General features: G+C 36.6%; 1 protein-coding gene across 1 annotated transcript in view; it reads left to right on the top strand.

Annotated features, from left to right (window-relative positions):
• The window catches only part of unc80 (unc80, NALCN channel complex subunit), a 1,843,891-nt gene that overhangs the window by 1,346,773 nt on the left and 478,968 nt on the right, over positions 1–18,150 (top strand). Inside the window, exon 49 of the mRNA XM_090378420.1 lies at positions 12,675–12,832. Within this exon, the coding sequence (XP_090234546.1) occupies positions 12,675–12,832 (158 nt within the window). The remainder of the gene's footprint in view (positions 1–12,674; positions 12,833–18,150) is intronic.

The raw sequence follows: 18,150 nt of genomic DNA, 5'->3' as shown, positions 1-18,150 counted from the left end.
CAGCACTGTGTCACTAGAGGTGACACAGTGCTGACTCACTGTTTTCGTATCTGTTATTTTACTCATGTTGTATGGAAGGTATAAATTGAATATAGCAAGATCTGCAAAAGTCAAATCCATCAAAAACTATGAATCTTGAGTAGGTATGGTTTAAAGAATAGCCTCACACTAAGTTGCAGATGGCTAAAACTTAAACGAATATTAAATGTAATTTAAAGTCCAAGTGACAGTTAATTAGTGCTTGTATTAGTGTATTAGTGCAGTACGAGGGTGATACGAACAATCCAACTATCTTCATTCTATCGCTATTTTCATCTTTATTTAACTATGTCTTTATCCCTTCCCCATCCTCCATTTAATACCTCTCCCTACACTATGTGCTTACTACTGTTTATTTTAAATTCTTCTAATCTCCATAAAATTCCAACACTAAAATATTTTTCCATATTTACTCAAAAATCTACATATATTTCAAAACCTTTTCCCACTCTGAAAACACTTAATTATAGTTTTTAGCATTATCCTTATTTTTACCTTAATAATTTTCATATCATTGACAGCATTGGGACTACCTTGTCCATACTGTAAAAGAATATGCTAACTTTTTTTTTTTTTTCTTTTTAGCTTTATTTCACATTTTTTCTACTGTTATGGGCAAGTATAGAAACGCATGGTCAGGTTAATGACCATGTATCAATATTTACTTCTGCTGACATCAGATTTTGCATTTTTGCCATCCCTGTATTCGACATATTTACTTTTAACTAAATTTACCCATCCATATCTGATGACAGCTCTACTACCTTTTATTTTATTTCATTTTACTTTATTTATTTATTTTTTTTTTTACTTTATTTTGTTTAATTATATGGTATTAATATTTTTGCTTTACAGTTCCTTCATCTCCAAATTGGTTTTGCAGTTCAACCCATAATTTTCATAATTCATCATAACTTTTAGGATATTAACATTCTTTTGCCTTTTTCAAATCTACATTACTTCTTTTTTCTACTATCCTTACCCTTCTAGTCCTTGGCACTTTGTGTAATTCTCACCTCCATCTATGCAAACTTTATCAAACTTGTCTATTCTTACATGCTTATATACTTTTGCATTCTTTACTGCTTCTTTGCATGTTTTGGTGCTTTTGTCATACCTTGCTTATTCATATTTTATTTTATTTTTATCTTTCCATCAACTATCACTTTTATTTTAAATTACATTTAATATATATATATATATACAGGATATATTTATTTATTTTTATTTTTTATTTATTTTTGATAACAAGACTGTTGATTGTAGTGATATTTTTTGATCTTATTACACAATATAATGAGTGAATTAAAAATACATTTTTAAAGTTTCCCATTTTAAACTCTTGAATTTTTCTCCCAAAAAACATTGATTTACTGGTGAAGTAATGCACCATGTACCTGTTGCTGTTATGATTATTTTTTTTCTTCCCTAGATTGTTAAAAGCAATTGTATATAACTTCAAATTCCAATACTTGTTAAAGGCTATAAAGAAAAGATGCTGAAACACTACCATTATATAATACATCTAAAAATCTAGGTTATGAGCAATTCTATGCATATAGTTCAGATCTTTGTAGTGTCTGTAAATTCAAATTACAATAAATAGTCAGCATTTAAAGAAGTATATAAACTTGTTTATATACTTCTTTCTGCACACCGTGCTAAATGATGCAAGAAAGCTCACTTCCTTGCATCATTTAACCATTATAATTCTAATACTAAACCTTTTACACTCAAGCAGATTTTAGATGACAGACAGAATGCTGATGTTTTTAACTTTTTACAATCCATGCATTTATACACATTTATTTGCATTTACTTCTCTTAATGTGATAACCTCTTTGGAGGTTACCAAATATATTTATTAATGTTTCTGTCTTCACCTTAATTTGAAACATTATAGGCTTAACTGCCAATGCACCAAATAACCAACTAACTTACTTTCTGTCTATTTGATAACAATTTTCTTTCAAAGGTTTATTTTATTTATTTAATAGAAATACAATTTCATTGACATATATTGATGTTTTAATGATGTCTATAAACCTTAACTACCATAACTACTCTGTAAACTGGCATCTCCATAGCCAGGTGGGCAGGAGCAGCAGTGCATAGCACACGCTCCTTGATTTTGATCAGTCGGGGGTTCGAGCCCATGATCCACCAAATACAGAGGATGCAGAAAGGTCAGGGAATGATCCCCGGAGCAATATGGCCTTAGTTGCTAATGTTCCTAAAAACCAAATAACAAACAACAAACAACTCTGTAAACTGCTATTCTGAACTGCCATTTTTTATTCACAAAATTTTCAAAAAGATTTAAACTGTTTTATTTGAAAATGAAAAATAAGTAAAGAAATTACAAATAGTAATTAAAAACCAAACACAAATTATATACAATAGAACCCAACCCAGATAAGAAGTTTACCAAAGGAGTGGAGGTATAGAATTTCTTACGAGGAAAAATTTCCTTGAAGAGAAAATACCTTAAGGGTGTGAACTATTAACTACACAAATAAAATTGAAAAGATATACATACATAAGTTAAAGATCCTTTTTAAGTACTATTTCAGAATTTATAAATATTTTACTCTGCCTATGGGAAACATTTTTAAACTGAGGAATTCTAATTGCTTAGCATTCTGTTTCATTAAATTCATTACCAACTTGGAAGGATGAGCTCCTTTAGAGTTTCAACATACAGTAGAGCTTCAGTTATCTGGAATAATTGATGTCAGACCTCTTCCCGATAGCCAAATTTTCCTGATAATCGAACGAGAAAATTTTCTGATAAGATTAAATAAATTTAATCTTACCCAAAAATTGAATAATTAAGATTAATTAAATAAAAAAATTATAAGCCAATCTCGGAAAACAGAAACATCCATCCAGGCATTTTTATGATTTTTATACAAAACAGGAAAATTAGAAATATTTTTAAATTCTCTTGGTTTTTTCGACTAACCAATAGTGAGCATGGACAATCTGTGTATCCCAATGATATTTGCACGCATAGCAATTGTAACTCACTATTTTCTCATCTTAAAACTTGGTGCAAGCATTTCTCTTTTAGTGGCTAGGGTTTTTCTCAGTAATGCTTTCCATAATAAGCCCCCATATCATCAACCTTTTAAACATTTTCTTTCTCATAATTTGCTTAACTGAAGGGAACTTACTTTTAAAGGACACCGCTACTGATTTGTCTGCAGAACGCTTCTCACCTTAAACGACCAGTTCATGTATACCATGTCTCAGTTTAAAATTTTTCAGCCAACCAGTGCTTGCCTTAAAATCTTCATTACCTCTTAATTTTTAGGTCACAACCATAAAACAATTTGCAGTTTTTGGTTTATTGGGCTTTTTGTTTGTACAATCTGTTATAAACAGGTAGTAAACAAGATCTTTCGCTTATTATAATCAAAATTAAATTTGCAAACGTGATCACTATAACCATTGCTTACTGAACTACCGTTAACTTAATAATAATTTTAAAAAAAAGAAGAAAGATCAGCCTTTAGAATTATTCCATATAACTGACTTCTGGATAACTGATGTTCTACTGTACCTTAAAAGATCACAATTACAATAAGACAGAGCAAAAATCCACTAAGTAATTCAAAACTGTTCACAACCATCAGAACTTAATGCTTAACATTGTCAATGTACCCAATTATGGATATTGATAAAAACAATTGCAGTATGTCACTTCCATTATATAAAAATGTTTATACTAAAATGTTTTAGAACTGAAAGCCTCTGCCTATGAAAAATTCACTCATCGAACAAGTTGGTGCATAGTATCATTTTAGTTTGTAGTAAATCACTGAAGTAGGTGAAATGGCATCATTTTTGTTATATCTCACAATGAGTTGTCCTGCTATTGAACTACCTTCGACAGTGGATTCTTAAATAGGCAACACTTCACCAGTGGATTTTCGGCAGATACCACCACTCTTGTGTGGTGATATCCACTGAGAATAAGTAACATTATTCTTCTCCAGTGATGAGACATTACTTATTGGAGATAGTACAATATTGGGGCGACTCATTGTGAAGTCATTCACAATGTGAGATTTAAAAAACGTTGCCATTTCACCTACTTTGGTAACTTACTATGAATGAAAATGATGCTATGCACTAACTTGTTCAATTACTAAATGCTTATATTATTTTATATTTTATATAAAATAAAGGATTTCTGTATTTAAAAAATTTATATTAAGTGGGAAAACGTCATTATAATAATAAACCGTATATTCTTTATCACATACTTTTCGTGCAGGAAAGCTTTTTACCCAGGAGACTTCTTATGTGGGAAAATAATACCTTTAAACCTCTTTTAGTTCAGGCACTCTGTGTACTTCTCTTTTCCATCTTTTCAGACTCTATACTTATGTTACAAACTATACATTTTTATATACTTTTGCTTCCTTTACTGCTTCCCTGCACATTTTGGAGCATTTGACATATGATGCCTTTCATAAAATTTCCCTATTTTTCTCTCAACTGCTTTGTTTGCTTCTAGATGATATAATACTACTACTATATATATATGTGTGTGTGTGTGTGTGTGTGTAGGGGTCCACAGATCTCAGTAGTTCGGGAGCTGCTCATGTAAGCAATGACCAAAGAAAACACTTTTATTAGACATGTATCTGATGGAAAAGCAGTAACAAGGTCACTGGAATCTACCCTTACGAGATTGCTGCTGATTTCTTAAGTAGGAAAGCAATATTGACTATAAGAACAATTCTCTGTATGGTAAATAATTCTAACATAATGGAATAAATGTGGTGCTTGTTTCAGTATTTTTTAAAGTATTTTAAAATGAATGACTCATTTTTAAGATAGCATATGTATTATTGCATGATATTTGAAAATTGGCTGTTGAGTTAAGATAAACTAAAATTTCAGTATATCTTTCAACAGATACCTAGACATAATTTTGTTATTTTTGGAATCAGCAGATTAGTTTCCTTTAGAATCTGCAGCTTTTGCTTATGAAAAAAAAAAAATTTTTTTTTTATTGGCCAAGTTTAATTTTATTATCATTATTTAATCATTTAGTTACTTTCATGAATTGGAAACAAATTCTGTATCACAATATAAAAACTATGTTACCACCAGTTATTTTTAATTATATTATGATATGTTGCTTCTACAGGGATGGGATACACTTAAATAGAAAGGGTGCAAGAATATTTGCTGATGCTATCGAGGCAGTGTTAGGTGGGTCGGAAAACTGCTAGCTTATGGGGAGACAAAAACCAATAGATTGACAGTAGCCACTGGCAGAGGTGAAAGAGATTCTTGCACTGCTTCTATTAGAATGAGCAGAAGCCTGGAAAACAAGATGCATGGTATTTCAGAGACTGCAGGGAGCCATTGCGGTACAAGTAAACACATGGGTTGTGTTAGGGTAGCTAAGAATAGAAACAGGTGCAGGTATACTTGCGTGTACACCAATGCTAGGAGTTTAGTAAATAAATTTGATGAATTTGATGTATTGCTCAAAACATAAAAGGCAGATATTGTTGGGATATCAGAGACGTGGTGTCACACAGATATAAGGGATGCAGAACTGCAATTTGGGGAGTACAACGTCTACAGAAAGGATAGACAGGATAGGAAGGGGGGAGGGGTTATGCTATTAGTTAAGAAACACATAAAAATCAAGGAAGTGAAGCCAGTCGACATCACCGGACAGTGCAGTGTTGAGTCAGTTTGGTGTGACGTAAGCATTGGGAGATCAAAATTGAGAGTAGGAGTGTGCTATAGGCCTAATGACTCTGATGAGTATAATAAGGAACTGTACAGGGAAATAGAGTGGGCCAGTAAATCAGAGAGTCTTATAATGGGAGATTTTAATTTCCCAGATATTGACTGGAATTTGGGGGCTGGTTACTCACACACTAGCAGGGCTTTTGTGGATTTATTGGATGATTGTTTTCTGCATCAGCATGTTTGGGAGGCAACTAGAGGGAGTAATACTCTTGATTTGATTATCAGTAGAGATTCTTCATGCATTAAGAATCTGCAGGTAAATGAACCACTAGGTGGCAGTGATCACAGTGTGCTGAAGTGGGATTTACTCAAAGAGGTAACTACCATTAGGGGTAAAGGGAAGGGTTATTGCTTCCGTAAAGGCGACTACGATGGACTGAGACAGTATTTAAATTCTATACAGTGGGACCAACTGATGATGTTACCAACAGCAAATTCAAAATGGGAAGCATTCAAAGAACTTATCTTGGAAGCTACTAGGCTTTACATACCAATTAAGAAATATTGTTCAAGGTTTAGGCCAAAATGGATGTCAGATGAACTAATGAGGCATATGGCAGAGAAGAAAAATGCATGGGATACTTACAAATTAACACATGACACAGAAGCCTATGATAGATACAAGTTGATATGCAACCAAGTTACAAAGGAGGTTAGGCAGGCAAAGGCAGATTACGAGAAATCCGTGGCAAGGGATGCAAAGAAAAACAGCAAAGAGTTCTTTACTTATGTTAACTCTAGAAGGAAGGGGATGAATCAGATTGGTCCACTTGATATTGATGGGTCAACCGTTGATGATCCTGCTCAGGTAGCTAACAAACTAAATGAATATTTTGCAGACATTCACACATGAGGAGTTATTCAGCAAGGGGAATGCCAGAGGTGTATTCAACTCTAACTGTAAGCTACAGAATCTTGAAATAACTGGGAGTAAAGTGGAGGAGAAACTGTTGAAGATAAACACAAGAAAGGCACCCGGGGTGGATGGGATCTATCCAGTTATATTAAAGGAGGCAGCAAAGGAAGTAAGCAAACCCTTAGCCATAATTATGAGAGCTTCCTTGGACTCAGGGGAGGTACCCATAGACTGGAAATGTGCAAATGTGACCCCAATTCACAAACGAGGATCAAAGGCTGACACAAGTAATTATAGACCTGTGAGCTTAACTTCTGTTCCAGGAAAATTAATGGAGGCACTGGTTAAAGAAGCACTGCAGGATCATTTAGACAAGACTTCAGTTATAGCTCAGACACAGCATGGTTTTGTTAAGGGGAAGTCTTGCCTGACCAACTTGATTGGATATTATGATGTAGTCACAGAGGAACTGGATGCAGGGAATAACTTTGATATTATATACTTGGATCTTAGAAAGGCTTTTGATACTGTTGCACATGGAAGACTGCTACACAAATTGGAGCAGTGTGACATTGGAGGCAAATTGCTGCTATGGATAAAGGGGTGGTTGAGGGGGAGAAGACAGAGAGTGGTAATCAATGGACACTGCTCATCGTGGACTAATGTTATTAGTGGAGTCCCTCAGGGCTCAGTGTTGGGTCCATTATTGTTTTCTGTATTTATAAATGATATTGATGATGGTATATCAAGCTTAATGTCCAAGTTTGCAGATGATACAAAGGTTGGCAGGGTTGTCAAGGACACTACTGACACTATGCTGCTGCAACAGGATCTGGAAAGGTTGAGCAGATGGGCTGAGAGGTGGCAAATGAAGTTTAACATTGACAAATGTAAAGTACTACACATGGGAAACAGCAACCCCAGAACAACGTATCAACTCTGTGGTACTACACTGACAGTGGTAGAGAATGAAAGGGACTTGGGGGTGGTTGTGCAGGCAGATATGAAGTTCTCTGAGCAGTGCAGACGGGCTGCAAGAGTAGCTCATGGAGTATTGTCAATGATATACAGGAATTTTTCCAGCAGGGATAAGGAGGTGATTATTCCATTGTATAAGGCAATGGTCAGGCCACACCTAGAGTACTGTATACAGGTCTGGAGGCCTCATTTCAAGAAGGATGTAGAGCTGCTGGAACGAGTACAGAAAAGGGCAACAAGATTAGTGAATGGAACAAAGGGGTGCTCTTACGAAGAAAGGCTTAAGTTTTGCAAATTACAGTGTCTGGAGACTAGGCACCAGCGAAGTGATCTGATAGAGGTGTATAAAGCCTTGAATGGTTTAAGTATGCTCAATGCTGATGGGATTCTTCCCCTAACTCAGAAAAATCACCTGAGAGGGCATAAATTCAAATTGAGGAAAGACAGATGTAGGATAGACGTGAGGAAATTTGCCTTTAGCCAGCGGGTGGTTGGTTGGTGGAACAGACTTCCATCCCTTGTGGTGAAGGTTGATAGCCTAAATAAGTTTAAGGCTCAGCTGGACAGGTATTTGGAACGAACAGAGGGGTGAAGTGGAAGTGGGTTTTTTTTTTTTTTTTTTGGCTGATGCTGCATAAGCTTGCTTTCTTGCTTCAAATGCCTGTACTAATGCTAATGTTAATGCTAATGTTTAAAAAATAATCATCTTTGTTTTTTATATTCATAAGACCAAACTCTGGTCAAGTTGAGTAAGAAATGTTGACAAATTATCCTATGGAAAAGTGTATTTCTTTAAAGCTAATTTGTGTAATTTTTAATCAGTTCATGTGGTTATTTTTTTTTTCTAACCATTTTAACATTTTGAATTTTATTTATTGTATTTAATAGAATTTCATCTTGATTCTCAAATAATTAGCAGATAATTATTTACTATAAATAACTTGCAAAATATTTATGGTGGAATTATAGAGGAACCATTTATTGTTATTAATATTATTATTATTCTAAAATATATTAGCATTAGTTGAGGCATATGATGCAAAAAAAGCAAGCTTATTACAGCATCAGCAAAAAAAAAAAAACCCTTCACATTTCACCCATCCAGTCTCTCCAAATGTTTGTCTAGTTCAACCTTAAATTTATTTAAGCTATCAACTTCCACAATAATAGGTGGAAATCTGTTCCAGCAATCAACTACCCACTGGCTAAAGGCAAACTTCCATACATCTATTCTACAACTGTCTTTCCTCACATTGAAACTTTGCCTACTCTGGTTCGTAATCTGAGCAAATAGAAGAATCCCATCAGCATTGAGCTTGCTCAAACCATTCATTGCCTTATACACCTCAATCAGATCCAGGGGTGGGTCGTTGGTAGGCACTACAGAACTGCAGCACCCCCCGGCTTTTTAAATCAAAATATAGAGTCAACGGAGTTATATGAAATTTTGTGAAGAACAGTGCAACACAATGAATATTTTTATTAACAGGCAGAGCTCAGCCAATAGAAGTGATAAAAAAAATCAAAGGAACTGCAGATCAAGCAGTGCTGATATGAATAGTACATCAAACTTGAATGAAAAAGTTATTAATCTATTTTCAACAAATAAAAACCGAAGAATGGATTTTATTTTTAAATAAAATTTCGAGATTATCCATGTCTGTTAATGGTAAGTATCCAGTTAATGTTTTGTAGTATTTTTAATCTTGCTTATTATTATTACCACCTATGTCTACATGTCTTATAACCAAGACAATTTAATGTAACTTTAAGAAGCATCACCCCAATATATCAGTCACGAGCTGCCACTGATCAGATCACCTCACAGGTGCCTAGTCTCCAAATGCTGCATCTTTTTTTTTATTATTAGCATTAGCATTAGCATAAGTAGAGGCATATGATGCAAGAAAGCAAGGTTATGCAGCATCAGCCAAATGAAAAAAAAAAAAAAAAAAAACTTCAACTTCACCCCTCAGTTCGTTCGAAATACCTGTCCAGCTGAGCCTTAAATTTATTTAGGCTATCAACTTCCACAACAAAGGATGGAAGTCTGTTCCATCAACCAACTACCCACTGCCTAAAGGCAAATTTCCACACATCTATCCTACATCTGTCTTTCCTCAATTAAATTTATGCCCTCCCAGGTGATTATTCTGAGCAAAAGGTAGAATCCCATCAGCATTGAGCATGCTCAAACCATTCAAGCCTTTATACACCTCGATCAGATCACCTCGCCGGTGCCTAGTCTTCAGACACAGTAATTTGCAAAACTTAAGCCTTTCTTCGTATGAGCAACCCTTTGTTCCATTCACTAATCTTGTTGCCCTTCTCTGTACTCGTTCCAGCAGCTCTACATCCTTCTTGAAATGAGGCCTCCAGACCTGTATACAGTACTGAAAGTGTGTGTCCTGACCATTGCCTTATACAATGGAATAATCACCTCCTATTCCCTGCTAGAAAAATTCCTGTATATCATTGATAAGACACCATGAGCTACTCTTGCAGCTTGTCTGCACTGCTCAGAAAACTTCATATCTGCCTGCACAATTACCCCCAGGTCCTTTTCATTCTCTACCACTGTCAGTGTATTACCACAGAGTTGATACTTTGCTCTGGGGTTGCTATTTCCCATATGTAGTTCTTTCCATTTGTCAATGTTAAACTTCATTTGCCACCTCTCAGCCCATCTGCTCAACAATTCCAGATCCTGTGGTAGCAGCATAGTGTCACTAGTGTCCTTAACAACCATGCCAACCTTTGTATGGTCTGCAAACTTGGACATTAAGCTTGATATACCATCATCAATATCATTTATAAATACAGAAAACAATAATGGACCCAATACTGAACTCTGAGGAACTACACTAATAACATTAGTCCACGATGAACAGTGTCCATTGATTACCACTCTCTGACTTCTCTCGCTCAACCACCCCTTTATCCATAGCAGCAATTTGCCTCCAGTGCCACACTGCTCCAATTTGTGCAGCAGTCTTCTATGTACAACAGTATTAAAAGCCTTTCTAAGATCCAAGTATATAATATCAAAGTTATTCCCTGCATCCAGTTCTTTTGTGACTGCATCATAGTATCCAATCAGATTGGTCAGGAAGACTTTCCCTTAACAAAACCATGCTGTGTCTGAGCTATAACTGAAGTCTTGTCTAGATGATTCTGCAGTGCTTCTTTAACCAGTGCCTCCATTAATTTTCCTGGAACAGAAGTTAAACTAACAGGTCTATAACTACTTGTTTCGCCCATTGATCATCCTTTGTGAATTGGGGTCACATTTGCACATTTACAGTCCATGGGTATACCCCATGTGTCCAAAGAAGCTCTCGTAATTATGGTTAAGGGTGTGCTTACTTCCTTTGCTGCCTCCTTTAATATAACTGGATAGACCCCATCCACCCCAGGTGCCTTTCTTGTGTTTATCTTCAACAATTTCTCCTCCACTTTCCATTCAGTTATTATAAGATTATCTAGCCTACTGCCAGAGTTGAATACACCTCTGGCATTCCCCTCGCTGAATAACTCCTCATGTGTGAATGTCGATGCAAAATATTTATTTAGTTTGTTAGCTACCTGCGCAGGATCATCAACAGTTGACCCATCGATATCAAGTGGACCAATCTGATTCATCCTCTTCCTTCTAGAGTTTACATAAGTAAAGAACTCTTTGTTGTTTTTCTTTGCATCCCTTGCCAAAGATTTCTCGTAATCTGCCTTCGCCTGCCTAACCACCTTTGTAACTTTCTTACAGATCAGCTTATATCTATTATATGCTTCTGTGTCACGTGTTAATTTATATGTATCCCATGCATTTTTCTTCTCTGCCATATGTCTCAATAGTTCATCTGACATCCATTTAGGCCCAAACCTTGAACAATATTTCTTAGTTGTTATGTAAAGCCTCGTAGCTTCCAAGATAAGTTCTTTGAATGCTTCCCATTTTGAATTTGCTGTATATCATCAGTTGGTCCCACTGTATAGAATTTAAATACTGTCTCAGACCATCGTAGTTGCCTTTACGAAAGCAGTAACCCTTCCCTTTACCCCTGATGGTAGTTACTTCTTTGAGTAAATCCCACTTCAGCACACTGTGATCACTGCCACCTAGTGGTTCTTTTATCTGCATATTCTTAATGCATGAAGAATCACTACTGATAATCAGATCAAGAGTATTACTCCGTCTAGTTGCCTCCCAAACCTGCTGATCTAGAAAACAGTCATCCAATAAATCCACAAAAGCCTTGCTAGTGTGTGAGTGACCAACCCACAAATTCCAGTCAGTATCTGGGAAGTTAAAATCCCCCATTATAAGGCTCTCCGATTTACTGGCCCACTCTATTTCCCTGTACAGTTTCTTATTGTACTCATCAGAGTCATTAGGCCTATAGCACACTCCTACTCTCAGTTTTGATCTTCCAATGCTTAGTCACACCAAACTGACTCGACACTGCACTGTCCAGCGATGTCGACTGGCTTCACTTCCTTGGATTTTATGTGTTTCTTAACTAATAGCATAACCCCTCCTTCCTTCCTATCCTGTCTATCCTTTCTGTACACGTTGTACTCCCCAAATTCCAGTTCTGCATTCCTTATATCTGTGTGACACCATGTCTCTGATATCCCAACAATATCCGCCTTTGATGCTTTGAGCAATTCCTCAAATTCATCAAATTTATTTACCAAACTCCTAGCATTGGTGTACACCCAAGTATACATGCACCTGTTCTTTTTCTTAGCTACCCTAATACAACGCATGTATTTACTTGTACCGCAATGACTCCCAGCAGTCTCTGAAATATCCTGCATCTTGTTTTCCAGGCTACTGCTCATTCCAATAGAAGCAGTGCAAGAATCACTTTCACCTCTGCCAGTGGCTACTGTTAATCTATTAGTCCTTATATCCCCCTCCAAGCTAGCATTCTTCATAATTATTCTTAATTATTCTTAATTAACTTTTTGTTAAATGCATAAACCTTTTTAAAATAGTTGAACATTTTATTTTCAGACAGTACTAGAAGCAGTTCTACCTTTTTATCTAAAACATCTGCAGTCACTTACAACTAAGAAGGAAACTCCTGGAGGATCTCGAACAGAACTTCATATGATTCATAACATTTCTGTGTGTATGAAAACACTAATAAGTAACTGTGAAGCTCTAGCCAGGTAATAAAACAACTAATTGCAAGGAAAATATAATTTCATATATGAAGAGTGTGCTAAGCTGTGACATTGTTTCTGTTTTTTTTATTACTAAACATTGGTTTTACTTACTTAGTATTAATCATACAGTACAAACAAGCTACAGGATTTTGCTGCCTAGCCAAAAATGAAAATAATAATAATAGAAATTGAAAATAAACAGTAAAAATAATAATTCAAAGTAACTGAAAGTCAACAATAAAAATATTCTAAAAATGTATTCTTGGCTAAATGCTGAGTATGAAGGAGATCGTTTCATCATCATCATCAGCCATTTTCAATCCGCTTCAGGGATGAAGGCCTCTCCAGCAACTTTCCAGTTCCTTCTGTCCGTTTTGTGCAATGGTCATCCATTTACTAACCACAAACGTATGAATTTCATCTGTCCATCTCTGTTGTTGTCTTCCAGGTTTTCTTCTAGCTCCTCTTGGGTACCATTCTGTTATTTTCTTAGTCCATCTGTCATCATGCTCTTCGAGCTAAATGTCCTGCCCAAGGCCATTTTAGTTCTTTAGTTTTGATAAGAATGTCCTTTACTTGAGTTTGCTGCCTAATCCATGTGTTTCTCTTCTTATCTATCAAAAAAATTTGCCAAAGGGTGCCCATATGATGAAAGACTTCAAATGTGTAGCCTACAAAACTTGCCAAACAGACAACAGAGAATGGACATAACTGAAATCTATAAGGATGTTTGATGGTGTGGGTAATGCATATACATCATTTCTGTTACCCATGTAGTATAAATGCATCATTTAATTATATCTCATATTGTGAATACCTTCACAATGAGTGGCAAAGGTATTGTACTGTTTTGCATAAGTAATGCTTCACCAGTGTAGAAGACTAATGTTACTTATTCTCGGCAGATACCATCACCCAGATGGCACCGTTCCGAAGCTTGTTGGCTTACTCATCGGTGGGTGGGCAGGTATCCTGTTGTTGCAATAGTGACAACCCAGTTATGAAGCATAAGTCCACAATATGAGAGATGCTTGATGGTGTGTGTGTGTGTGGTTTAATCTAAAAATATATAATATTTTTAAGAGTATGAAGGAGATGGTTTACTCTTAGCATTTAGCCAATAATATATTTTTAAATTAAACCACGCACACCATCAAACATCCTCATAGATTTCAGTCATGTCCATTCTATGTTGTCTGTTTGCAAAGTTTTGTAGGCTACACATTTGAAATCTTTCATCCTATGGGCACCCTTTGGCAAATTTTTTTGAGCAGTATATTCATCTTTAGCCCTTTCAAAAAGCTCAGTCTTTTTTTTTTTTTTTTTTAGGTGAGATCTCTATAATGCATTTGAAATACTCCACACAGTATTCTAAATGCTGTCTTTCAATTGCATTATACACTTGGGATTATGATGGCACAATCAAATGTTTGATAAACCATTCACAGGACACCATTCAGCTTCTCCCTGCCTGTTTATGCTGCTCAGATCCCTTTCTTCCTCTATTGTTTTTAATTCAATGCCACCAAGTGTATAAGGTGGTTTGTGAGATTGCTGCTTGTCAAATGTATGCACTTGCCCATTCATCACTCATTTATGAAAATCAGAAACAATGGAATTCCTGGAACTGATGCTTGGAGGAACCCATTTAAAATGCTAGACCAATATAAAAGATAACCATTAATCGCAATCATCTGCCTCCTGCCATGCAATCCATCTTAGAATTTTACCCATGATTCTAACGTGTTACAGCTTATACAGTAACTTCTCATGAGGGAAAAAATCAAATGCTTTACTAAAATCCAAATAAACAATGCTAACTTATTTCTTGCAACCAGCTAATGAGTAAATTTACCTTGGTCCTTGAGATTGTCACAGACATTCTCTCAGATATGTCGGACAAGCCGTACTTGCTACCTGGGAGTCTAAAACGCTGATGGAACTGATATTCGGATGACATTCAAGTCACGTGAACCCAATTTAAATTAAATTCCGGATGGTCTGTGACAGCCAAATCCTCTGCTTGCACCTTCACGATGGTGGGACTGTTAGTAATCCTGGGTATAACCTCCAAGCACAAGCACACTGTAGGTGACCACCCAGGTGTGAACCAACGTAAGCAGAGTAGAGGTGTGGCACCTACACCACATGGAGGAATGCCACCCCCCCTCCATGTTACCAGGAAATACTAGGTGGTAGATGACTCTCAACAACCAGTGCAATGCCACCACTTTGCCTATTGGAGGCTTGAAGTGGTGGAATCCATGTTTAGTCTCCAAAGCTAAGTTCTGGTCAACCCTTCCCCATCTCTTCCATCATGCAGTATGATTGATAACTTTTAAGGTTATGATGAACATCATGGCGAGATCCAATCTTCCTTACATTTCGAGGGTACATCTCTAAAACGGTGTTCGCAGGATGCCCCCTAGTTAGTACAAAGGACCGAACCTATTGGTAACTCTTTAGGAGACTTCTGGATCATCTGGTGTGTAATCTTGCTACCTCTACTCTGCCAGATAGTGAGTGAAGGGAGTCCGAGTAGTATGTATGTGTTTGGGGGGGGGGGGGGCATTGTCGAGGCCACATTATGTCAAGGATCTGGGTATATTCTTACCATGTGCATGCCATATCCAAAAATTTCATTACTTCATACAGCATGTCCCCCCCCCACTTTTTCTTAATATTGAATACACCATGCATTGTCAAACTAATAGAGTAAGCTTATCTACGAAAAGATCTAAGCCTTCCAAACACTTCCTAGTTCATTTCACAAATATACGTGGTCTCAGTTCTAATCTCAACAATGTCCATTTCCACTTGCGGTCTGCCAAACCCCATGTACTTTTTCTTACAGAATCTCAGTTATCGGTTAATTCAACTACTGCTCATCTCAGTTGCCCAAATTATTCGCTGTATAATTCCTTTTGGCTCAAAGTTGGTACTTGTGCATATGTCCGTTCCAATATTCCCTGTCAGAGACTTGGTAATTTGGAATCTCCTCATTTTGATCTTCTCTGGCTTAAAATCTCTTTACCTCATTGTGTCAAATTCATCTGTTGTCTCTACAATTCTCCCAACTCCAATAATCACTTGGAGCTCTTTGACTTCCTCTCTTTGCAACTTGGCTTTCTCCAGTCCAACTTTCCTAACAGTGAGGTAATTTTCCTTGGTGATTTTAATGTTCACAACTCCAGCTAGCTTCCATTTTCTAGTCACACCGACCCAGCTGGTCAAGATGTTGAGGCTTTTGCAATTACTAATGACCTAGCACAGATTGTTCATTTACCTACAAGAATACCGGACAATCCTAACCATACAGCCAACACACTTGATCTTTTTCTCACAAACAACTCTTCTAAGTACACGGTCGAAGTGAGTGGTCCTTTAGGCACCTCAATTCACAACTTGGTGATTGTCTCTTCTGCAATGGAGCCTTTATCTCATGGCTATTCCCAACCTCGTATTGTTTGGCATTACAAGAATGCATAATGGGTTGACCTGCGAGATTTCTTATCTTCTTTTCAATGGTCAGATTACTGTTTCAAAACTTCTGATGTCAATGATTGCTCAGATTGTGTCAATGAAATTATTCTTGTAGAAATGCAATCCTTTATTCTACACTCCACTTTAAAATCCCATCCCTTATCTAAACCTTCATTTTTCAATAAATATGCTAAGGCTGTTCAAGAGAAGAACGTCGCATATTGCAATTGGTTTGTTTCCAATTCTTCGGTTTCATTTTCTGCCTACACCAAAGCTCGCAACAACTGTAAAGCAGTTATTAATCAGTCCAAACTAGATTTTGAACAGACCAAGAGTAGAAAACTTGCTTCCTGCCCTAATGGTAGCTGAACATTCTGGTCTCTTGCCAAAGCTGTTGGCCGTAACTTTTGCCCATCTCTGCCTTCACCCATCTCTTTTGCCCATCTGTGGAGGCAGAGATTGGCAAAAGAGATGGGTTTTGACAGAAACATCTGTCAAAACCAGATGTTTCTGTTGTCACTTCAGCCAAGGATAAAGCTGACCTGCATTTTTCTTCCAACTCATGTATTAATGATCTTGGTAAAACACCTCCCGCCATTCCCAACATGCTCCATTCAATGATTCCTGTGGTCTTCCGTCAAAAGGTTGTCAGAAGGATTTTGACGAATCTTGATGCTAAGAAAGTTCCAGGTCCTGATGGTATTTCTCCACTTGTTCTCAAACCTGTGCTCCTGAACTTAGTCCTGTTCTTTGCCACTTTTTTTCACTTTCTTATTCCTAAGGTGTTTTTCCTTCTGCTTGGGGATTTGCTCATATCCAGCCAATACATAAAAAGGGTGACAAATCCCTCCTATCCAATTATTATAGTCCCATTGCAATTACTTCTACCCTTTCTAAAGTAATGAAGAAATGAATTAACCGCCAACTCCTAAACTACCTAGAAACCTTCCATCTGATCAACAATCGCCAGTATGGATTCCATCGGTGTCAATATTCTGGCTTATGTTACTCATTTATGGACAGATTCAATGGAAAAGTTTGGTGAAACATAAACAGTTGCTCTTGACATTTTTGATCATGTTTCACATAAAATTCTTCAAAACAAGCTTCCATCTTATGGTTTGCCATCTGTTTTTTGTAATTGGTTATCCAGTTTTCTCACTGAATGCTCACTGAGGGTGATGGTAGATGGCTCTCTGTCTTCTAACTTCTCCACTAATACTGGTGTTCCCGAAGGTTCAGTTCTTTCCCACACTCTTTTCCTCTTGTATATTAATTACCTTCTTCCATTGACTGAAAATCCTATCCATAGTTTTGCCGATGATAACACGTTGCATTCCACTTTCCATTTTGTGAAACTTTGCCCTACTCAATCAGCTTCAACTTCTCGAATATCCCCTACCAATTCCTTAACTTCTGATCTCCAGGTAATTCTCCAATGGGGCAAGGACAACTTAGTTGATTTCAATCCTTCTAAAACTCAGTCTTGTCTTTTATCTTGCAAAAATGATTTTTTTGCTCCTATGCTTATCTTTGGTGGCACTCCGATGTGTAGTCAAAATGATATATCTCTTTTGGGGATTACCCTGACTTCTAATCTCTCTTGGCACAAGCACATTACAAATATTGCTTCCTCTGCATCTAAAAAACTTGGTTTTCTCTTTCACTCTCTGCGTTACTTTTCTTCCAAACAACTGTTCACTCTGTACAAATCGCAAATCTGCCCCACCATGGAATATTGTTCCCATATCTGTGGTGGTGCTCCCAACACCTCTCTCAGGCTTCTAGATTCCAGTCAGAAGAGGGCAGTTAGTTTAATTAATTATTCCTCTCTAACA

This window comes from Mastigoproctus giganteus, chromosome 7 (assembly GCF_048544385.1).
Source record: "Mastigoproctus giganteus isolate SK-2022 chromosome 7, ASM4854438v1, whole genome shotgun sequence".
NCBI lineage: Eukaryota > Metazoa > Arthropoda > Arachnida > Uropygi > Thelyphonidae > Mastigoproctus > Mastigoproctus giganteus.
The sequence above is the reverse complement of the archived record's forward strand: the minus strand, read 5'-3'. Positions and strand labels throughout refer to the sequence as shown.